Raw genomic sequence first — 25,026 nt, forward strand, 5'->3', positions numbered from 1 at the left:
AGAGAGGGGAGAGGGGCTGGAAACAGTTAATAACAGACCATGCCTATGTGAGGAAGCCTCCGTAAAATCCCAGTAGTATGGGGTTTGGAGACCTTCCAGGTCAGCCAGCACTTCGACACCAGGAGGATGATGCACCCCAACTCCATGGGACAGAAGCTACTCAGGGGCTTTCCCAGACATGATCTTATTGTAGTTTTTTATCTGGTGTTCATCTGTATCCTTTATCATATCCTTATAAACGTAAACATAAGTATTTCCCTGAGTTCGGTAAGCTGCTCTAGCAAATTGATCAAACCCAAAGAGGGGGTTGTTGGAACCTCTGATCTACAGCAGATTGGTCAGAAGCACAGGTGATAACCTGGGCTTGCAACTGGCGTCTGAAGTATGTGTGTGTGGGGAGGAGGGGTTCAATCTTGTGGGACTGAGCCCTTAACCTATGGGATCTGATGCTAGCTCTGGGTAGATAATAATAGAACATGGTTAAATTGTAAGACACCCCACTGGTGTCAGACGTGCGTGTTTTTGTGGGGTAAAGCCCCCACACATTTGGTATTCAGAAGTGAAGTGTTTTTTGTGAGGACTAAAGGAGACTCACAGAGAAAAAACACATAGTAGGAAAAAAACTTTTTTTTTTTTCCTACATAGAAAGGAACACAGAAAAAACTGAGTTTTTCATTTTCAACAAGAAATTGAAGAAAAATACATCCAGGCAAATCACAAACTGCTGAACCCAGTGATAAGTAGAAAATTTGCAAAGGAGCCAAAGGGAAGAGGTACAGAAAATACATGAATAAATAATGAAAGAGCACTGGAAATCATAACTGCATGCATAAATATATACAATTATTTTCTTGTTATTTAAATTTCTTTAAAAGATGATTGAGATGTCTGATTTCTTGTCCAGCAGAAACCTGAAAATTGCCACTCAGTTCTAACAAGTAAAAACCTGAAACACTGAAAAATCAACAACTCTTCTTAAATCCATGAGAGTGAGGTCACAGGGCAAATTATTGCCCTCCAAACTGAAGAGACAACAGAGAATCACAACTTACCAGAGTAGAAACTCATGAGCTGAAAACTTCTACAGGAACTGGTGCTGGGGTAGGAAAACTTGAACAGTAATTGACAAATCACTGGAGGCTTGGTGCAGGCAAGTCTGAAAAGTTAAAAACTCCAGAGGGGCCCACTCACACTTTTGTGGGTTTTACCTCCAGGAGTTCATCAGGTTCTCACAGTAAATACTGGAGAAAAATCCCTTCCTGCTTCTGGCAGGAGCTGGGGAAAGAGAGCCATTTTGAAATACACCAGAGCATTCTGTTCTTCTTAATAAGCTCTGCCCTCAGCTGAAACTATTTAACCAGAGCCTAACCTGCTGGGGTCTATCAGAGACTAATTGACCTTGGGAAAGGGAAATATCCATCTCCAGCTGGATCTAGCTTTCCACATGAAGGAAGGAAAATACACAACTCCAGCCTCCTTTAGCCTTCCACATGGGAGAAGGAAAATATCCAGTTCCAGCCCATTCTAACCATCCTGTCCCACATAACTGGGGAAGGGACTGAGAAGAACATGCAAACTTCATAATCCAGTGGCAAAGATAATCCAGTCACTAAAAGACTGACACCTAATCACAGGACTACAGAACTTCTTCCCACTCCACACCATACCACCACATTACTAAAGGCATATTTACAGCACTTTTATCCAGTACATCATCTCCATCTTTCAACAAAAAATTATATGATATATTAAAAGAAAAAAAACCCCACACAGTTTGAAGAAACAGAGCAAGCAACAGAACCAGGCTCCGATATGGCAGGGATGTTGGAATTATCACACTGAAAATTTAAAACTATGATTAATATGCTAAGGGCTCTAATGGATAAAATAGACAGCATGCAAGAACAGATGGGTGATGTATGCAGAGAGATGGAAATTCTAAGAAAGAAGCAAAAAGAAATATTACAGATTAAAATCACTGTAACTGAATAAGAAATGTGTTTGATGGGCTCATTAGCAGACTGCACACAGCTGAGGAAAGAACCTCTGGGCTTGAGGATGTATCAGTAGAAACCTCCAAAACTGAAAAGCAAAGAGAAAAAAGACTGAAAAAAAAAAAAAACCCCACTGGAATATCCAAGAACTGTGTGACAATTACAAAAGGTATAACATACAAATAATGGGAATACCAAAACTAGTAAGAGAAAGGAACACAAGAAATATTTAAAGTAATAATGACTGAGGACTTCCACCAAATTTATGTCAAATTAATGATAAAGATAAAAAATCCTGAAGGAAGTCAGGGGGGAAAAAAAACACTTGTAGAGGAACAGAGATAAAATTTATATTCAACTTACCTTCAGAAACTATGCAAGCAAGAAGAAAGTAGAGTAAAATATTTAGTGTTGAGAGAAAAATCCCACCAACGTAGAATTCTGTACCCTGCAAAATTACCCTTCAAAAGTGAAGTAAAAATAAAGATTTTTCTCAGACAAACAAAAATTGAGTGAGTTTGCTGACAGCAGACCTGCCTAGCAAGAAAAGTTAAAAGTCCTTTGAAGAGAAGGAAAATAATATGTCAGAAACTCAGATCTATATAAAGTAAGGAAGAGTATTGAAGGAGGACTAAATAAAAATAAAATCAAAACTTCTATTTTTCCTATTCTTAATTGCTCTAGCAGACAACAATTTGTTCGACATAATAATAGCAACAATGTAGTCATTATGCATATCTAAGTCTTATAAGCTTATATAAACAAAATAGATGAGTGCAATGATACAAGTGATAGGAGGGAAGATTCAGGATTACTTTGCTACTATAAAATATTTGCACTACCCTTGAAGTGGTATAATGTTATTTGAAAGTGGACTTAGATAGTTATAATGTAAATTCTAGTAGGCAACCAATTAAAATGAAAAAGGAAGCAACTGAATGCTAAGAAAGGAGAGAAAATGGAATTATATAAAATGCTCAATTAAAACCACAAAGGGCAGAAAAAGTATGGAAGGCAAATATAGGAAAAAAGAACAAGGGTAACAAGTAGAAAAGACTAACAAATATAGTAGATATTAATCCAACCATGTCAATAATCACTTTGTATGTCTAATGGTCTTAATTCACCAATTAAAAGTCAGAGATTGTCAGAGTGGATTAAAAAAATAAGACCCAACTATATGTTTTCTATAAGAAACCCACTTTAAAGATAAAAACCTATAGATTAAAAGTAAAGGGATAAAGAAAGATATACCATACTAACACTAGTCAAAAGAAAGCAGTAGCTATATTAATTTCAGACAGAGTGGACTTCAAAGCAGGAATAGTTGTCAGGGAGAGAGAGAGGCATTACATAATGATAAAGGAATCAACACACCAAGAACACATAACACATATCCTTAATATGTATGGGCCTCAGAATATGTAAGCCAAAAACTGATGGAACTCAAGGGGGAAACAGATGAATCTAAATTATAGTTGGAGACTTAAACACCCCTCTATAGAAATGTACAGATCCAGCTGGCAGAAAATCAGTAAGGCCATAGTTGAACTCAACAACACTATCAATCAACTGGATATAATGGACATCTATAGACTGCTTAATCCAATAACAGCAGATTACATTCATCTCAAACTAACATAGAACATTGACCAAGACAGACCACATACTGGGCCATAAAACACACCTTAACAAATTTAAATGAACAGAAATCATACAGTGTCTGCTCTCAGACCATGGTGGAAGTAAACTAGAAATCAATAACAGAAGGAACGATGGAAAAACACAAAATACTTGAAGATTAAGCAACACACTTCTAAATAACAAAGGGGTCAAAGAAAAAAACTCAAAAGAAAATCTTAAAATATTTTAAACTAAATGAAAATGAAAACACAATTTATCAAAATTTGTGAGATGCAGTGAAAGCAGTGCCTAGAGAGAAATTTATAGCATAGAATACATATATTAGAATAAAGGAAAAATCCAAAATCAATCATCTAAGCTTCCATCTTAGGTAACCAGGCAAAGAAGAGCAAATTAAATCCAAAGTAGGCAAAAGAGAAGAAATAATAAAAATCAGAATAGAAATCAATGCAACTGAAAAGAGGCAATCAATAGAGAAAATCTTTGAAAAGACCAATAAAGTTGATAAGCCTCTAGCCCAAGAAAAAGAGAGAGAAAATACAAATTACTAATATCAGAAATGAGAGAGGGGATATTATTAAAGATCTCACAGCCATTAAAAGGATCATAATGAAATATTACAAACAACTCTATGCCCACAAATTTGATAACCTAGATGAAATGGACCAATTCTTTGAAAGACACAATCTGCCAAAAGAACAAATAGAGTCTGAATAGGCTTATATATGTATATATATATAATATATATATATTGTATATATATATATACACACACACATATATATATATATAAAATTAATACAGAAAGCACCAGGTTCATAGGTTTAATGGTGAATTCTTATCAAACATTTAGGGACAAAATTATACAAATTCTCTACAATCTTCCAGAACACGACAGCAGAGAGAATACTTCCTAATTCATTCTTTCAGGCCAGCATTACACTAATACCAAAATCTTACAAAGACATTACAAGAAAACCACAGACCAATATCTCTCATGAACATAAATGCAAAAATCCTTAACAAAATATTAGCAAATTGAATCTAACATTGTATAAAAAGAATTAGGCACCACACCCAAGTTGGATTTATCATGATATGTAAGGCTGGTTCCAATCTAAAAATCCATTAATGTAATCCCTCACATGGTCAGGATAATGAAAGAAAATCACAGGATCATATCAAGAGATGCAGAAAAAGCATTTGACAAAATCCAGCACCCATTCATGATAAAAACTCTCAGCAAACTAGAAATAGAGGGGAACTTCCTCAAGTTGATAAAGAACATCTACAAGAAACCTACAGCTAAGATCATACTTAATGGTGAGAAAATTGAAGCTGTCCTACTAAGAAAGTAACAAGGCAAGGATGTCCCCTCTCATCACTGCTTTTCAATATCATACTGGAAGTCCTACTTTATGAAATAAGAAAGGAAATAAAAAGCATACAGATCGGGAAGGAAGAAATAAGCTGTCCTTATTTGCATACGACATGTCTGTTTATATAGAAAATATGGAAAAAATCTACCAAAAAAACTTCTAGAACTAATAAGTGATTATAGCAAGATTGCAGGATATAAGGTTAACATGCAAAGTCAGGTGCTTTCTTATATACCAGCAATGCACAGGTGGAATTTGAAATTAAAAATGTATTACCATTTACATTAACACCCTCCCCAAACAAATAGTTTGGTGTAAATCTAAGAAAATATATACAATATGTATATGACAGAAACTATAAAAATCTGATAAAGTATATCAAAGAAGAACTAGATAAGTGAAGAGATAGATATTCCATGTTCATGGATAGAAGATTCAATATTGTCAAAATGTCAGCTCTTTCCAACTTGATCTATAGAGTCATCTCATCACAATCAAAATCCCAGCAAGTTATTTTGTGAATGTTGACAAACTGATTCTAAAGTTTATGTGAAAGGGCAAAAGACCCAGAATAGCAAACTCAATATTGAAGGAGAAGAAAAAAGTTGGAGGACTACTAACAATACCTGAGTTCAAGACTCACTATAAAACCACAGTAATCAAGACAGTGTGGTATTTGTGAAAGAATAGACAAATAGATCTGTGGAACAGAATAGAGAGCCCAGAAATAGACCCACATGAATATAGCCAACTGATCTTTGACAAAGGAGCAAAGGCAATACAAATCGTTGACAGATGGAGCAAAGATAGTCTTTTCAACAAATGATACTATTACCGAGTCCAAGCTCTTACCGCTTGCCACACAACAGGCCAATAAATCGACAGACGAGTGGTTAGGGCAAAGAATAGCAACTTTATTCAGAAAGCCAGCAGACTGAGAAGATGGTGTCCCAAAGAACCATCTTTCCTCAGTTAGAACTCAGGCTTCTTTTGTGCTAAAAGGGGAGAGGGGTGTGGCTGGTTGTTGTAAACTTCTTGGTGCTGGAATCCTTTGTTCTTGCAGCTGTCCAGGTAGGTCTGGTCACAATATTCCTATAAACCTCCAACAAGACAGATGTTATTCTCTGTTCCGCAACTTTTTATCTCTATATGAATGGAAAAGTGTTACAGCTTTAAAGGTCAGAGCCTTGAGAATGGGCTATCCCGTATATTTCAGGCTATAGGCAACATTCTTTTATAAAAGGTTCAGAGCCAGCATGACTAAGCACAGGCAACAGAGCACAAGGGTTAGAGCTAAAGGAATAGATTCAACATGGAGTCAAGTTTGTTCTTCTCTGTTATAGTACTGGAACAACTGGATGTCCACAGGCACGTGCACACACACACACACACACACACATCTAGACACAGACGTTACATTCTTCACAAAAATTAACTCAAGATGGATCATAGACCTAAGTGTACAACACAAAACTGTAAGAGTCCTAGAACAGAGGAGAAAATCTAGATACTCTGGGGTGATGACTTATTAAATATAACACCAAAAGCACAGTCCATGAGAGAAACAATCGATAAGCTGGACTTAATTAAAATTAAAAATCTGCTCTGTGAATGAAAATGTCAAGAAAATGAGAAGACAAGCCACAGACTGGGATGAAATACTTGCAACACACATTTGATAAAGGATCCTTAAAACTCAACAATAAGAAAGTAAGCAATGTTATTTAAAAATGGGCAAAAGACCTGAAGATGCCTCACCAAAGAAGATATATAGATGAAAATTAAGCAGATGAAAAGATATTCAACATCATATGTCATCAGGGAAATGCAAAGCAAAATAATAATGAGAGACTACACATGTATTAGAATGACTAAAATCCAAAACACTGAAAACACCAAATGCTGGAGAGGATATGGAGCAATAGGAACTCTCATTCATGGCTGATGGGAATGCAACATGGTACAGCTACTTTGGAAGACATTTTAATGGTTTCTTACAAAACTACTCTTATCATATGATACAGCAATCATGCTCCTTGGTATTTACCCAAAGGAGCTGAAAACTTACGGCAAAACCTGCACGTGGATGTTTATAGCAGCTTTAGCCATAATTGGCAAAACTTGGAAGCAACCAAAATGTCCTTCTGTAGGTGAGTGGATAAAGTGTGATACGTCCAGATAATGGACTATTATTCAGCACCAAAAAGAAATGAGCTGCCAAGCCTTGAAAAGACATGAAGGAACCTTAAATATATATTACTAAGTGAAAAAGCCAGTCTGAAAAGGCAACATACTGTATGATTTCAACTATATGATATCCTGGAAAACTATAGAGAGAGTAAAAGATCAGTTGTTGCTAGGGGTTAGGTGGGAGGGAAGGATGAACAGCCAGAATTCAGAAGATTTTTATTTAGGGCAGTGAAACTATTCTGTATGATACTACAGGGGTGGATGCATGTTATTATACATCTGTCAAAACGGACAGAATGTACAACACATAGAGTGAACCCTACTATAAGCCGTGGACTTTGAGTGATGATGATGTGTTAATGCAGGTTCATCAGTTGTAATAAACCCACCACTCTGGTAAAGGGATATTGATAGGGAAGCTGTGGGTGTGTGGGGGCAAGGATCATAAAGGAAATCTTTGTACTTCCTGCTCAATTTTGCTATGAACCTGACACTGCTCTAAAAAAAAAAAATTAATTTAAAAATTTTAATAATAAAATTTAAAAAATCAATTGTATTTCTACATGCTAGAAAAGAACCAGACATTGAAATTGAAAATATCATTTACATAGCATCAAAAAGTATGGTTCCTTGGACTTCCCTGGTGGCTCAGTGGTTGAGAATCCACCTGCCAATGCAGGGGACACGGCTTCAAGCCCTGGTCCACAAAGATCCCACGTGCCGTGGAGCAACTAAGTCCGTGCACCACATCTACTGAAGCCCACGCGCCTAGAGCCCACGTGCCATAACTACTAAGCCTATGTGCTGCAACTACTGAAGCCAGCGCGCCTAGAGCCCGTGCTGCGCAACAAGAGAAGCCACCGCAATGAGGAGCCCGCGCACCACAAGGAAGAGTAGCCCCCGCTCGCCGCAACTAGAGAAAGCCTGCGTGCAGCAAAGAAACACCCAACGCAGCCAAAAGTAAATAAAAATTTTTTAAAAAGTATGGTTCCTCCTTCCCCATGATTTTAGGGATAAATTTGAGACATAAATCTGACAAAAGATCAAACATTTTTGAAATTATATAACACCTAAATAAATGGTGAGGTTTACTTTGTTCAAGGGTCATATGATTCAATATTATTAACATATAAATTCTTCCCACATTGACCTATAGATTCCATGCAACTCCAACAGAAATCCCAGCTTTTTAATAGAAAATGACAAGCCGGCTTTAAAATTCATATTGAAAGAGAAGAGCCCAAACAACTTTGAAAGAACAAAATTGGAGGCCAAACACTACCCGCTTTCAAGACTCATTATAGTTAGAGTAATTAAGACAACGTCGTGTTCTTATAGTTAGACAAATAGATTGGGGAACAGAAATATTAAGTGTTAGGCCCACATATAAGGACAACTGACTTTTGACACAGGTGCAAAGGCTATTCCGTGGAAAAAATACAGCTCTTTCAACAAATAGTGGTAGATATCCATATGATAGAAAGTTACCTAAGATCCACACTTCGCATCATTTCCAAAAATTAGCTCAAAATGAATCATAGACCTAGACATAAAACCTTCATTCTAAAACTTCTAGAAGCAGACAGATAATCGTTGTGGCCTTGGCTTTGGCGGAGTTCTGAGCCGGAAAGCCCGGGCCGTACACTCCCTCATAGCCAAAGCACAGCCCGGCACTCCTCCCCACTACCGAGCGGCGGCTCCGCCCAGTCCCGCCCGGGACCCTACTCGCCCCTCCCAGCCAGCCCTGCCCCGCCCCTCTCGTCCCGCGGCGGCTGGTGGGGCGCGCGCCCGCCCGCTTCTCCACCCGGAAGAGCCACCTGAGCCGCCAAGTTGAGGCAGTGCACGTCCCGGCGCCCCTCGGGAGCGCGGGGCCGGCAGAGCCGCCCGCGTGGCGCCTATCTCGTCCGGGCGCAAGGTGGGCGCGCTGGAGCCTGCGCGCCCCCGCGGCCGACGGCGCCCCGCGCGGCCCCACGCGCGCGCCCCGCCCCCACCCGGGCCTCCTCCCGCCTCTTTGGACCCCGCCGATCGGCTTGAACTCTCCGCGCCCCTCGGCCTCGGGAGCACTGCGCCCTCGGTGACTTCTTACACCGCGTATCCGCCAGTAAGTGACAGCCGCTGCCTTGTTGCACCATTATTATTTTTCCCATAGTGCGTCCCAAGTCTCGCCCACACCCTGGTTAGTTCCAAAACTATTCAACTCTGGGACCAGGCCGGCGATGGAGCTGCCCGCAGCCGAGCCTGGGAAGTGTCAGAGACCTGCCGAATTCTTGTAGGGTACGGGCTACGTCCAGAGACGGAAGTGTGGAAAGCAGTTCTCTGGGCACAAATCGCCTCCACGTTTGCCGAGCGCCCGCGGCGAGCCAGGCATGAAGGAGGCGCCGACCTGAAGCGGGCGGGCGGGGAAGGGGCGGTGCCAGCGGGGAGGGTCTTGGGACGCGGAGGGGCGTGGCTCCCGGAGGGGCGGTGCGGCGGGGGGCGGGCTGGCGCCTGGGAGCCAGCTAGATAGCCGCTGATGCATTCTCCCGGATTTTTCTTGTTGGCAGTTTACTCAAGAGGATAAGGTAGCACAACTTGTCTTTATTGATTTTGTCTTCAAATGTTCCATAAGGAAAAGGAAACGGAACTTGAAAGTTGTAAAACACTGCCACCAGTCAATCTGGGTGAGCATGTTTCTAGCGTTTGCAAACTGCTAAGAAATATTTGATTAGTCAGTTGTGTCCAGGTATTGAAAGTGAGTGCTATTTTTTTTAGTGATGCTATTTCAGAAAGACTAGGCGAAATTTAATCTGATCTTAATCTGAACCATGAATTCTGCGGCTGTCTCCTTCCTGCCCTATGTGGAACTGCCTTTTAAATTGCTAAATTTGTGGCTCCAAATTTAATATGCATTTATAGAATCTTAGAGATTATTTTATAGCCACTCTTGGGATTCCAGATTTTTTTTTTTTTTTTTAGCAACGGCCACATCGTGAATATATTGTATGATTAGCTGTTCCTTCCCAAGTGCTTTTTCTGCTTTATGCTTAGGTGAATTTATATTACCTAACCCAAACTAAATACTTACCAATATAGTGGCCTACACATCTCTTAATCTCACATTGGCATCCTCTAGGTGTCAGGATTCTTGACCTAACTGTGGTATACCATGCCCCTCCCCACACACCTTCTAGTAGAAGGCAAATATTGCTAATAGCACGTGTAATACATATTTAGGATGCTAAACTGTGAATGTCATAATCTTCTTTAATCTTTCTGTTTCTAAAGCCTAGTACAATAAACATTGGTTGAACGAAATTAGTCAGAGGACACTTATCCTTTGACTAATAAGAATTTCTTAAATGATCCGTTTGGACAGTTTATTTGTAACTGTCCATTGTCACATCTGGGATTATCACTGCATTTAAATTTAATCCTTCTCTTCTTTGTGCTCCTATTTGTATTGCATTTTTGCCACTGTTAGAGCACCGTTTCATTTGATCTGTACCTTGGTTCTTTGAGGGCATAGAGGACCTTTTATTATGCTTTTTTCATTTCCCAGAATAGTGCCTTGTACATGGTAGATATCTACGTGTATACATGAAAATAGAATGGGGGTAGGCCCTTTTAATCTGTAGGTACAAATTTAAAAATATATACATATAGCCAGGAATTTAATATACTGTATTTACTTTCAATCATAGTGATTTATTAGAGACCAATTTCCTTTCCTCAGTTTAATGATCTAGTTTTTTTAGACTCTTGACAGCTGTTTTTGCTGAAGCTAATAGTTTTCCTAGGTTAGAAAAAGAAAATAGGAACAAGTTCACCTCCAAATGTAAATTTCTAAAGCCAATTTGTTAACTATTTAAGTCAGAATTGCTGACCAATCTGAATAGTAGTGTGTGTTCTGTTTAAGTAGCAGAATACAAATGAATGTGCGCGTGCGTGCGTGTATGTAACTAGGTTGTGGGGAGACAGAGAGAAAGATACGTTTTTTATGTGACTAAAATGTAGAACCAGGATGCTTGCAAAGAACTCTACTAGGAGTAACTTAAACCAAAAGACTGGCATTTAAGATTTTATACTTGAGAGCAAACGCATATATGGAATCTGATTAAAGAAAAGGCAAAGGACTTTTACATGACGTATTATAGGGTTAAGAGGAGGAAGTTTGGGGAAAAGATATGGGCAAGGCATTGGACCATTTTGGATTTCGGTTATCAGTACCAACATAATTCTTTGACTTAAAATTAACTTCACTCACTGAAAAAAATAAATTTGATAAGTGACTGTGACTCTGTCAGATCTAATTAAGATTTGAATTCAGATAGTATTTTGAGATTAGAGTGTGGCCCAAAGTCAGAATGATTTATAACCAATCTTTTTGTAAACTAGTGTATAAGTCTAGAAAATCAAAGGTATAATACAGTCCTTTGTCTTTCTTTTGTTACCTAGATCCAAGATGAATAGCGATCAAGTTACACTGGTTGGTCAAGTGTTTGAGTCTTATGTTTCGGAATACCATAAGAACGATATTCTTCTCATCTTGAAGGAAAGAGATGAAGATGCTCATTACCCAGTTGTGGTTAATGCCATGACCCTTTTTGAGACCAACATGGAAATCGGGGAATATTTCAACGTGTTCCCTAATGAAGTGCTAACTATTTTTGATAGTGCACTTCAAAGATCAGCCTTGACAATTCTCCAGTCCCTTTCTCAGCTTGAAGGTGTCTCCATGAAGCAGAATCTTCACGCCAGGATATCAGGTGAATCACTTAAGGATTTTACTGCCATGTTATTGTTTAGAAAGATTTTGAGAAATCCCAACATATATTGAATTTAAGCACTAAGAATTAATTGACATTTATACTTTAAAATATATCCATTATGTAGTTGATGGTCACTTTTGGAAAAGAATCATGATTTTATACTGTTTTCTCTGGACATTTGGGAGGCTGGGGTACTAGCCATGCCAACTGAGAGGAGGGAGAATGTGTGGAGGCAGTATATTTGTGTGCATATATACATATATGTATGTGTGTACAAAACTAGTTCAGCTTTCTGAGCTTTTATGACTCCTGACAATGAAAGAATTGATAATTCAAAGAATTAGCAAAGTGGTAGATGCTACCTAGTGATCTTCAAAACTATTTTAGGAAATTCATTATTTTTATATATCAAGTTTAACATTGTGCTGGCCACCTATTAGGCACTCAATAACTTTTTTTGAATGAACGACAGATAAAGCCTCTTAACTTTAAAGAAATCACAGTGGAGCAATCAGCAACTTGTGGTGTCAAAGCTGTGTCTTTGAATTCCTGCACTCTTTGATTAAGTTGGAGAACACATGTACCATTTTGTTTAAAAATAAATATTTACTTTATAGTACATTTTAGAAAGGTGGGGATTTATAATCAACAAAAATGATTACTGTGATTCCAAAAAAGGTTAGGAGTCACTATAGAATTTCTTGGAGATAAATTAAGATTCAAAAAACTTCCAGACATTTGATTTAAGTGAAAAATTAGTATCTGAGTGAAAAAATAGTATCTGCGATTGCACTTACTGGAATAAAATTATGAAGATTATTAATATTCATGCATCAGACACTAGGTAATCTCTTGCTAGGATCAAGAAGAAATGTCCTCTTCTGATAATGTTGCAGAAGGATTATTAAAAGAGGCTTTAGTTAATGTTATTGAAATGGTATTTAGCAAATGGTTTTAGGCTGTCCTTACATTTAGAAACTTTTCCATGGTCAGTTTAAATACTAAAGTTCTGTCTGCCTGAGTGACTCTATTGGTTTCAGGTGAATTTAGCCTAGTTCTTCATTATTCTCTGAGAAAGTGAGTTGCAAATTATGTTACTACCATAGTAACATTCATTCTACAAGCATATCCCGTGTAGGCATTTGCTAGACACTTGGGAAACCAAAACGAATATGGTATAGTCCCTCATCTAAAGGAGTTCAAGGCTGTAGGGGAGACAGCTATATATTCAAATATTTCCATATCGTGTATGTATGCCCACAGGTACATGCATATGTACATATTAAACATAATTGTAAAGGAGCTTACTGGCAGCTTTTACTTATGTGATGCATGCATCACTCAAGATACGTGTGAGATATATTAGCTCACTGGGCAGGGAGTGAATTGTCCTAGGGGTTTCACCCAAAGATTCAAGACTAGATGGTGAGATTAGGGAGGGATGCAGGTGTCCCAGGCAGTGAACCAGGGATGGGAAAAGTCTGGTTTTAGGTATATTGCGCCTCCATCTTGGACTCCAGACAAGTGAATTAGTAAAACCCAGGATGCCTATGTGGTTCAGTCTCCTTAGGAACATTGCATTGCTCTTTGTCTTCTGGGATTTTTATTGGTCGAAAGTTTACTTGCTATTCCCAGTGGTTTTGATGAAAGGTATTCAAATACGCAGTTAGCATCAAAGTATTGAATAAATGAGGAAGAAAAAAATAGCCTTCACGTGTTATTTAAAGTAGTGTTTCTCAAACATTAATGGGCATCAGAATCACCTGTAGGGCTTATTAAAGCGCCGATTGCTGGGCCCCACCCCCAGAGTTTCTCACTGAAGAGGTCTGGCCTGGGGTCCAAGAATTTGCCCTTCTCAAAGCTCTGAGGCTGATGCCGATTTCTAGGGACTGCACGCTGGAAACCATGGACCTGAAGTAATTGATCTGGACATATCTGTAACACAGATGTGGACATGTCTCTGTTTTAAATAAAAATTTATTTACTTATTTTGATCCGTGAATGAGTCAGAGAATGACAAAGGTTTTTGTTGTTTAGCACTAATGGTGGCTTAGTGCCTGATGTACCCTGCTTCACTGGGATAGTTGAAGAACACACTTAGTAGCATATAGTAAGACAGAAAGATTAAAATGAATTGACATTTCTATCAAAACACTGTCCCTTACCCTTTTTTAGTTCTAAGGTTTTGATTTTCGTGGTCAGTTTTGCTTAACATTATGTTACTTTTATCTCTGTCTTTATATTATAAATTTACTTTAAAACTTGTGATATGAAAGTAAAGACTCCGAAGATCCAAAAATGTACTCACCTCTGCTACCCTTTTCTTAATATAGTTACTTTATTATACAAAATAAACCACTTAATGGTAATGATATCATGTTTTAGACTAATTTGCTTGATTCTAAAAAAAAAAAAAAATGTTTATCCTAACAGGTACCATATACATGATTCCATTCAGTAAGATAAGAACATTAAGGATGGCATATTGCCCCATATTATAAAAGTATAGAAGATAATGAAAAGCTAATCTTAGAAAAATTGGTTGTAAATGTTTACATAGTTTTTTCTTTAGAGGTGCTGTAATTGGGTTTAGACACAGGCCCCTTGTTGGAGGTGGGTGGCAGGGAATTCACTCTTGCTGGCCACACTTCAGGAGGGACACAGAGAAGGTTGGTGAGCATATGAGGGACACTTGTGGCTGAGCCTGACGCCCTCCACCTCTCACCTGCCTTCTTCCTGAGTGTGTAATATCTCTCCAGCACATCTCCTTATGCTGATTGAAATAAAATCAGTATTGCATAGACTTGTCATGACCCAGCATGCACAGGCCTAAGTTATCATGTGCAAAGAAAGGAAGGTGTCTCTGGACCTAAGGAGTATCTTCTTTTGCACTCTTCCTGGCAGAAGTTTCCTCCAGATATAAGAAGCATCTTTTATGCAATGATGCATTCATTTGACCATTTTGCTTAGCTGTTCCATTTGTGTCTGTGTGAGGGTGCTAGCCTGGACTTAGGGAAGTTTTCTTGCAAAAGGGTAAACATGAGTGTACTCTTCCTGGCTGAGTGAACTGGGGAGAGTTCTCCAGACAAAGTAGCATGCCTAAGGAAAGCTACAGAGGTACCACGAAATGCACAGAAAAATTCATGCACTTTGTCTGGACTAGGAGATCGGAGGCCAGATGTGATAAAGGGAAGGCTAGAGAGAGAGGGAAAGCCCATTTCCCCTTCTCTTATTCTCTAATTTTCTCCTTATCTAAAAGTACTTAATAAAGCACTGGGCTGGGCACAGAGGAGCATGGAAAGGATCTCAAGAAGTGACGCTACCCTCCAGATACAAAACGGTTAAGGAGCAGGCGCAAAGCAATACGTGACTAAGGTCCTAAATGACTGGTTCAGGCAGTAAGTGATTATGAATGTCCCTATCATGTTGTCTTAGCATTTGGGGCAGGTCGTGTAGGATGTGATCTAAACAGGAGCTGAGTAGGCAATAGGAGACGTTAGGGCATTACTATTAAATGAAAGGAGGGGAGGGAGGTTTAGCGACTGTTCCCACAATGTAAGCCCCTTTTTCTATTCTTAGAGGTATTGATAGTCAATAGAACTATGGGACTGAGGATTTAAATAAGAGGTTCTTCAGGGTTATTATGTTGAGAAAGTTACAGATCCTCTTCAGAAAATGCAGGTGTATATATATTTAAATGTCTGCCTGAATTTCAAGAGGTTCAGGGCTTTCCTAAAGCCCAGCCATGGCCTCTACTCAAGAATCTGGATTTAGATGAGACATGCATCCTGGTAAGTTACCATCTTAGGGAGATGGGTAAGCCAGGTGCTAGAAGTCAGTCACCACTCATACCAGCACCCCGGGGGGAAGCATGGAGCCTATGGGGGTGTGGTGGGCGGTGGCCAGGATGACCAGGAATCCTTTCTGTCTCCCTTTCAGGAGAGAGGCCCCTCTTTCAACTCTGTGTCCCCTCTACCCTCCATCTACTCTCCTTTCATAACAGTGTTTTGACTGAGTTCATGCCTTCTTTAGCATAACCTTCTCCCATTCACCCTTTCACCTCCACCACACTGAACGCACCCTCCCCCACCTTCCCAGTGGCTGCCTCATGGCCAGACTGAGGGACGAGTGTCGGGATTTCTCTTCCTTTATTTCCCTGCTGGATTTGATACTGTTGCCTCCTCCCCCCTTATGAAACTCCAGCCTTGGCTCCACTGACAGCACTGTCTTGCCCTTTCCTCCCTCTCTAGCTGTGGCTTTTCTCCCTGCTCTGGGAGCCTCTTCCTTTACTGGTCCTGTAGGTGTGAGGTCCTCAGGGTGCAGATGTGGCCATCTGCTCCTGAATCCTGCGTTCTCTTCCTGATGGGGTGGCCTTCATTCTGAACCTAGGCTTCAGCTGCCACTTATAGAGCAACAAGCGTCAACTTGATTGATTGATTGCTTGATTGCCAGAATCTGTCTCTTAAGCTCTGTATTCAGATATCCTCTTGTCCGTCAGATGTTTCAAACTAGAGATATCTTCTTGCAAACTCAGTGTATCAAAAAGGGTAGTCATGATTTCCCTCCCCTCTCTGTGCCCCTCTCCATCTGAAAATCGTATTTCCTTATTTATTCTTTCAATAGATATTTACTGATTGACTACCATGTGCCTTCCAAAATTCCCTGACTTGGTTAATGGAACCAGAGAACTAGGAGTCACTCTAAATTTCACCCTCTTCCTTATACCTTATCTCTAATTGGTTTCAAAGCTCATGTAGTATCTTTAATATCTATTCCTCCCCTCTTCCTTGCCTTCCTTTCATCTATCTTTCTTTCGAGTTTTTTCTTTTTTAATGCTTACTATTTATAAAGTGATGATAATATAGTAGTGAATAAAATTTACCTCTGCCCTGCCCCCATGGAGTTTATATTCTAGAGTGGAAACATAATAATTATGTATCCTTTTTATTTAAATTGTGGTAAGTGGTATGAAGGAGAAGAACATTGTGTTAAGGCACATAAAAGAGGGAATTTAACCTGAAATGGGTTAAAGAAAGATTTCATTAAGAAAATTATGTTTAAGCCAATCTTTTAAGGGGGAAAATGATAAGATTACATATAAGAACTGTTTAAATGGTGCTTGCTATGTGCAAGTTACTTTTCCAAGAAACTTTATATGAATTCTTTTAATCTTCTTGTGATCCTATGAGGTAGGTTTTGTTGTTATTGCCATATTACAGGTGGGAAATCTGAGAGGTTATAATTTGGCCAAGGTCACACAGCTAGTGCGTGATAGAGCTGTGACTCAACTCACTCATTCGGGCTCCACAGTATGTATTCTGAACCCTTATGTTGCTTCTTAGTGTGGATATTTTTGAGGGACAGAGTAGGGAGGAGAGTGTCAGGCAAAGGGGACACTGTATGAGAGCATTTGAGTGCCCAGAGGGCTTGGTGTGACAAGAAACCCGTCACAAAACGTCCTGTGGTCCAATCCCACATTTGGTTCCTTATTCTTAGATCTGGGAGCAGCATGGAAGGGTTTAAGTGGAGGAGATTAAAAGTTAGGCCTTTGTTATTTCTTGCCTGGATTACTATAGAAGCACCAGGGAATATGGTGTTTCACTCTTCCACTTGAAGATGCTCTTCAGAGTAAGACACAGAATCAATTTAATAGTAGCTTTTTAGGAAAAAACTACAATAAAATTATACATAGCTTCATTTTTAAACTGAAGTTTGTTTTTAGGACAAAAATAGCAAGCATCTAACTAAATGATTATGTTAAGACCTCATTCGTTATATGTATGACTTCATCATATTGAACATCCAGAGTCTGCTGAATTACACTGGGCAGTCTGTGGTTTCACTGTGCATTCTGCTCTGTGCATGGCATCGGAGTAACATAGCACTCTCCGTAACCCACTTCTTGTGATCTTAGTTTTTCTTAAGTTTTAATATATTGACAGTAGAATTTAAACTGAACAATCAATTTGCATCTGAAGCAGAGCTAGGAATGAGAGGAGTAGAAATGGGTGAAAAGTGTTATTTAGGAGCCAAGAAAGAGAGAATGGATGTTTCAAACATCTAAGTGTTTTCAAAAATATAATTGTTGTTAAGTTCTCTAACCCATCACTTTTTTTTTCCTATTCCTCACTTTGCTCATCTTTCTCAGAAGTAATTTTGATAGATTTTGTTTATACTTTAAGAAGCAAATTGGGTTAATAATCCTGTTTCCCACTTGAGTATCCTTTTACATACTTACAATAGAGAACGCTTAGTGATTCTTTGAAAACTTAAAAAGTAAAATTATTATAAAAAGTATATTCAACCCAGCAATCCTACTCCTAGGTGTATGCCCAAGATAATTGAAAACAGGTATTCAAACAAAAACTTGCACATAAATGTTTGTAATAACATTATTCATAATAGGAGAAAAATGTAAACAACCCAAATGTCCATCAGCCGATGAATGTATAAACAAAATGTGGTATATCCATACAGTGGAATATTCAGCCATAAAAAGGAATGAAGAACTGACACATGTTACAGTATGGGTGAATCTTGAAAATGTATGCTAAGTGAAAGAAGCCAGACACAAAAGGGTACATATCTTATGATTCCATTTACATGAAATGTCCAGAATAGATAAATCCGTAGAGACATAAAGTAGCTTAGTGGTTGCCAGAGGCGCAGGAGAGGGGGTATAGAGACTGTCTGCTACTGCAAACAGGGTTTCTTTTTTTTTTTTTTTTTCTTTGCGGTACACGGGCCTCTCACTGCTGTGGCCTCGCCGGTTGCGGAGCACAGGCTCCGGACGCACAGGCTCAGCAGCCATGGCTCATGGGCCCAGCCGCTCCGCGGCAGGTGGGATCTTCCCAGACCGGGGCACGAACACGTGTCCCCTGCATCGGCAGGCGGACTCTCAACCACTGCGCCACCAGGGAAGCCCCCAGGGTTTCTTTTTGAAGCAGTGAAAATATTCTGGAATTAGATAGTGGTGATGATTGTATAACCTTGTGAATGTACTAATAACCACTGAATTATATACTTTAAAAAGGCAATTTTATGGTACCTAAATTATATCCTAATTTTTAAAAAGCATTCATGTGGGGAGCAAGAAAAAGGTAATTGAGAATCTGCAAGCGTTGTGAAGATGTGTTGCCATAATGTACATCGAATTAAGGCCAAGTAAGAAGAGACACCTCCACTTGGTGGATTTTTGTTTCTTAACATTCTAGGATGGGAACTAAAAGAGGACATTGTACCCCTGAAACATAAGCAGTGAGGATATGAGGACTAGACCTGTTCTTTTTTTTTTTTTTTGCGGTACGTGGGCCTCTCACTGCTGTGGCCTCTCCCGTTGCAGAGCACAGGCTCCAGACGCGCAGGCTCAGCAGTCATGGCTCACGGGCCCAGCCGCTCTGCAGCATGCAGGATCCTCCTGGACCGGGGCACGAACCTATGTCCCCTGCATCGGCAGGCAGACTCTCAACCACTGCGCCACCAGGGAAGCCCTAGACCTGTTCTTAATGAAAAGCTTTTGGTTGTTAGTTTGGCTTTTACTTGGTTGTAACTAGAAATATTGGTGTGTTCTCAACATTTAGCTACATGCAGCTGAATTAACAGACGCCTGATTTGAGCACTGAGAAATGAATACAGTGGGTATTTTAATGGCTAAAACCTGCTTTATTCCTGCCCCAACCTCTCTGTCTATTCCTGCATGTATGATGTAGCACTGGTGAGCCCCAGGGTGTTTTAATGAAGCGTTCCCTAGGAATTTGGAAATAGGAAAATAAGTTTGTTTTCTGATAGTTAAACTGTAAAGTTGACACAGAACAGAGCAGAGATACACAAAATCATCGTAAGCAGAAGTATGGCTCCCTTACTGGCAAAGTGTGATACAATCCAAGTTCATATAAATAAAGAGTATTTCCATTAGAAAGCAGGCAAGTCAGCCTTGGAAGCATAGAAAAAAAGAGTCATAGTGGCAAATGTTGCAGTGCCCGCCCTGTTTATACAGTATAGGATATATGGAGAGAGAGTCTCAGCCAGCAGCAGAGAAAATTCAGGTCTGTCTATAGATGTCTAAGCTGTATCACCAGATTAATGTAGGCTGGCGCCTTAAGCATTCAGTTCATCTAATCAGTCTGCTGCTTTTTTTTTTTCCTTAAATTCCTTGCATCCCAAACTGCCTTCTGATGACAGTGATGATGACAGTGATGATAATGATTTGGCTTTCAGAATAGATCTATAAACAGGGAGAAAATGTTCTGACCATAGAAACTTAAAGTGTAATCATGCCTATTATGGTTATTTCTTATGAGCTTGGCAAATCCAATAGATCTGTCTTCAGTGTTCATACTTACCAGGTTTCAGAGCTAAGTTCAAGGACAAGACCATAGACCACGGGACATGAACCAGTGTAACAAATGCTCCCTTGATAAACTTGTTAGGAGGCAGCCTTTGACCATCACAGACAGCATCTCTCTACTCCAGTGGTGCCTTGTAGCCAAATACGAGAAAGAGGGCATTTCCACATAAGAATTTTCTTTGGCATTTTGCACCTTTTAAGTTGCCTGTTTATTAATGGTGAAAAACACAAGGTTTTTAAAGGATGAAGTGGTGCTGTAGGTAAACCTCTAGGTAATTCAAGACTTGAAAACACTATCCGATTTATGTATTAATAAATCCTGAACCTAACTAGAAAAAGCACTAGCCTTTGTTCATTCCACTACCATCTCTTTATCACTCAGCTTTGATTTTATGTGTGGCATTATATTCTTCATTGAATGAGGTTAAAATTATATACTGCGTTTACATCCTACTGAGATAGCCCTCTTAAGAGAATCAATTCTTTTTTTAATCCAGGTTATTATCAATATATCATCTAGATACATACTTTTAAAGAGAGTCCATTGATAATTGTTATTTGAAATAATTCTTTTATATTTTCTTGAGTTGACCTTTTTTCTTAAGTAAAACACAAAGATTTCTTTTTCCTGAAATTATACTTTCTCCCTCAGGAAATATGAGAAAAATGTATTGCATGGAGTCACATCCCAAGTAGAAATTGATGTGTTTTTGTTTTGTTTCTCCATCAGGATTGCCTGTTTGTCCTGAGCTGGTGAGGGAGCACATCCCTAGAACCAAGGATGTGGGACACTTTTTATCTGTCACTGGGACAGTGATTCGAACGAGTCTGGTGAAGATCCTGGAGTTTGAGCGGGATTACATGTGCAACAAATGCAAGCATGTATTTGTGGTCAGGGCCGACTTTGAGCAGTATTACACCTTCTGTCGGCCATCCTCATGTCCCAGCTTGGAGAGCTGTGATTCTGCAAAATTCACTTGCCTCTCAGACTTGTCTTCATCTCCAACTAGGTGTAGAGATTATCAGGAAATCAAAATTCAGGAACAGGTAAGTGATCAAATAAATGTGAAAAATAACAAATTAGAAGAAGTGTTTTTCATCTATGGGCAAATTGCCAGGACTAGGGAACACATTTGTAATCTATTACTAAGAAATAATCAGAGGCACCGAGTGATTTGTCTTATGACTAGATGCAGGAAAGAACTGCCTCTCTTTTCTAGTTAAGTAAATGTTACTCTGTTTAGTAGTTGGAGCATGTGTTTACTTTGCCCATCCACAAGGTAGATTATATTTTGAGATATTTTCCATATGGATGTTTTTATTTTATTGTAGTTTTAGTGAATTCTTAAACTGATAGTAGGCACAAGTTTCAAGAAAATTCCACAAATCCCCATCGTAATTAAATTGTGTGATAATACCAGAGAAATAGAAACAGTAACTGCAAGAACTGCTAGGCTTCTGAATACTTAGTATGTATCTGAGCATACTCAGTGTCTGCTTTCTTTTCCCTGCTAGGTTCAAAGGCTATCTGTTGGAAGTATCCCACGAACAATGAAGGTTATCCTGGAAGATGACTTAGTAGACAGTTGCAAATCTGGTGAGAATGTTAGCTTATATAGTAGGTCCTAAAGTATTGACTAGGAAAAGCCACTTTTTATTTTCCCAAGATCACTGGCAAGTGAGTGTGGGGAACTTGAGAACAGAGACTGGCATGAGGAGGTAGGTAATAGCGGGAAAGGAGCTGGGCTGGAGTTCAGCGATCTAGTCTAGCTGCTTGTTTTACAGATGAAGCACCTGATTTGCCCATGAGAGCTTATCCTTTGTGTTTCCTCCTCTTATTCCAAACAGCTTAAAAACTGTTGCTTTTACTGTTTGCCTAGCAATTTCCACTGGCTGTTTAACATTTAATTTAAATTGAAGGTGGGTCAGAAAATGCAAATGATTGTTGTCAACGATTGCCTTTCAACTAACTTCAACATTTCCTGCTTTAAGTATTTCCCACCCTCACTAAGAACCCCTTAATCTCTATTAAAAAAAAAAAACTAGCACCAATGTGTCCCCTGGGCAGTAACAGGTATGTCTGACCTCTTATTTCATATCCCAGTGCTCCCCTACTGGACAAGTCGAAAATGCTTTATGTCTCTAAATTCCATCATTTCCTTTTCTTAACCCTAAGCTTCTTCAAATGCCTCATTTTTACTGAGCTGCCGTTTCATTAAAATGATGAGGCAAAGGCTCTATGGAAACAGAGTTCAGTATCTAGAGTCAAGAATAATTCCTTGTCAAAATATTCTCCCCTTCCACCAAGAATCATCAACCCATAGTTTGAAATTTATGTCAAATATATTAACAGTTCATACTTGTCTAAACAGTATTCTAAGTAAATAACAGCTTCGATCATGGTTTGCCTGCTAAGTGGACAAGGCTGTGTCAAAGTACCTTGTTCATATAAGACTCTAGGTTTTAACCAGAATCTGTAATGTCTGGATCAGCAAAGCAGTGCTTGTATGAGCTTAGCCAGAACATGAAAATGTCCTTTGATAGAGATTAAGATGTTTTCATGCAGTTCATCTAAACTAGATTCTTTCTGCACTTAAAAAAAAAAAAATCTGGGCTTCCCTGGTGGCACAGTGGTTAAGAGTCCACCTGCCGATGCAGGGGACACGGGTTCATGCCCCAGTCCGGGAAGATCCCACATGCCGTGGAGCGGCTGGGCCCGTGAGCCATGGCCGCTGAGCCTGCGTGTCTGGAGCCTGTGCTCCACAACGGGAGAGGCCACAACAGTGAGAGGCCCGTGTACCGCAAAAAAGAAAAAAAAAAATCTTAAGCTATTTTTCTTCCACATGTCACTAACAATAGAGAATGGATGGAAGCAGTCTGTTATCAGCTGTCTTTCATTTATCGATTGCTACAAACCTCTGTGAGAATCAGAAGACATAAATGGCATAATCCTTGCCCTTCAGGAATTTACAGTCTAGTTAGGAACCCCAGTCTGACGTTGCAGAGTAATAAAGTTGGAGGTTGTGTACTGATAACTGTTAAGTGCTGCAGGAGATCAAAGACGGGTCTGACCAGGGTGGCTGCAGTGGTAAATATGCTGCAGAAGATAGAGGGGACAAAGAGATTGGATTGTAAAAGTAAGAATTTTAGCTTTCTGAAAATAACATTTTTTCCAGTAACATTTACTATGGAAAAACATGCAAGTTTCAAATTAGTATCTATTGCCTTGGACTATCATGTATACCTCACAATTGTTCTGATGATCATATGAATCTGTCTCTCAAATATCTGAATAAATGAAAACATGTATATATTAAAGGGTGTTTAATGGTATTAGTTGCTTTACAAATGTAAAGTAGGTTTACTATAATAATAGCTAATATTTATTGAGCATGTATTCTAGATATTGCATGAAGTACTTTATATATATTATCTGACCCAATTCTCACTATAGTTCTGTGATGTAAGTATAATTATTCCCATTTTGTAGGTCAAGAAATAAGCTCAGTTTATTAGGTAGCTTGCCACACAGCCAGTGAGTGGTGGAGCTGGGATTTGAATCCACATCTGATGAGTCAGTGCTCTTGTCCATTCTTGAGCACTTCACATTTTCCACATTACTGCTGTTTAGTAAAGTCAGGTTATTACTAGTGGGTGCAATACCTGAAAGTTAAATTTCTCATTTGACTTAATGTAGAAACAACCTATGTATAACCCATTAAAATGACCGTAGTAGAGAATTCTTTGAAGTGCTCATATAAAGTTGCCCTGGCCATTTTCATCTAAAAAATTGGGGGCAGACAATATAGTAAATGATCACTATTCCTGATTGGATTTGAAAACCATCCAGCAGTGGTTGAGGAAGTATCTTGAAAATGTGTGAAGATTTAATGTGTTCATCACCATTTACGGTGAAGTTGCCTTTGGCTAGAAATATGCCTTCTATTCGGTGAATTGCTACCACCAGTTCCATGCATTTAGCATTCACAGAACACTTTTCTTCAGGAAATCAAAAGCCCTGCAGATTACACATTATACATTGACATTTAGAGAGTGAAAGGCATTTTGTATCAGCAGATATCATATATTTGACATAGGCTTGGAAATGAAGACTTGCCTGTTAGTTCAGAGTGTAAATACTAGGATTGGATTTAAGGTATGTCCAACATCCTATGTTCAACAAGATTGAAATCTGGGGGACTAGGATTATCTTTCCTTTTTTGCCCCCTTTTCTCCAGTACCAAAATATCGAATGCCAAGCACTCACCTATACTCGTTAATTGAATTGTATGTAATAATAAAAACAGTTGTCATTGTGCCTGTAAGTTACCCAAGGCCTCTTAGGAAAATCTGTAAAAGTTTAATATTCTACCCATCAATTAGGAATGGGAGAGTTTCCTTAGATGGGAAGGAACCAGCCAAGAAAGAACAAGCAGAGTTGTATCTTCTGCTTTCATAGCTTATGGAAAGGAGCTTTGAAGTAGAACAAGTATTCATTCATTTCTTAGTGCACTCATTCTTTTGTTCATTAAAAAAAAAAAGGCAGCGAGTGAATGTTAACAAATGCAGTTAAGTAAAAATGAAATATACAAGAAACTAAAACTAGTATAGTATCCATTATCACGAGATTGTCTCCTTTCCTGACACCAAACTGATTATGCAGTTGACCCTTGAACAGCATGGGTTTGAACTTTGTGGGTCCGCTTATACACGGATTTTTTTCA

The 25,026-nt window shown here is 39.0% G+C and overlaps 1 protein-coding gene and 1 long non-coding RNA gene across 6 annotated transcripts in view; one reads left to right on the forward strand and one right to left on the reverse strand.

Annotated features, from left to right (window-relative positions):
* Nucleotides 1-9,587, reverse strand: part of LOC113609980 (uncharacterized) — a 69,649-nt gene extending 60,062 nt beyond the window's left edge. Inside the window, exons 1-2 of the long non-coding RNA XR_003428897.1 lie at nt 9,464-9,587; nt 1,053-2,082 (exon numbers count right to left, since the gene is read on the reverse strand). This is a non-coding gene — a long non-coding RNA (uncharacterized LOC113609980). The remainder of the gene's footprint in view (nt 1-1,052; nt 2,083-9,463) is intronic.
* Nucleotides 8,996-25,026, forward strand: part of MCM9 (minichromosome maintenance 9 homologous recombination repair factor) — an 82,943-nt gene continuing 66,912 nt past the window's right edge. For 3 of the 5 annotated variants that reach the window (XM_027087624.1, XM_027087639.1, XM_027087656.1), the window contains exons 1-4: nt 8,999-9,308; nt 11,642-11,952; nt 21,033-21,349; nt 21,818-21,899. In XM_027087624.1, the coding sequence (XP_026943425.1) occupies nt 11,649-11,952; nt 21,033-21,349; nt 21,818-21,899 (703 nt within the window). In that variant the 5' untranslated portion in view covers nt 8,999-9,308; nt 11,642-11,648. Of the gene's footprint in view, nt 9,309-9,750; nt 9,868-11,641; nt 11,953-21,032; nt 21,350-21,817; nt 21,900-25,026 lie in introns of all 5 variants that reach the window. The other 2 variants (XM_027087632.1, XM_027087648.1) reach the window with 2 other exon arrangements.

This window comes from Aethalodelphis obliquidens, unplaced genomic scaffold, assembly GCF_003676395.1.
Source record: "Aethalodelphis obliquidens isolate GAN/ISIS:26980383/991018 unplaced genomic scaffold, ASM367639v1 scaffold3, whole genome shotgun sequence".
NCBI lineage: Eukaryota > Metazoa > Chordata > Mammalia > Artiodactyla > Delphinidae > Aethalodelphis > Aethalodelphis obliquidens.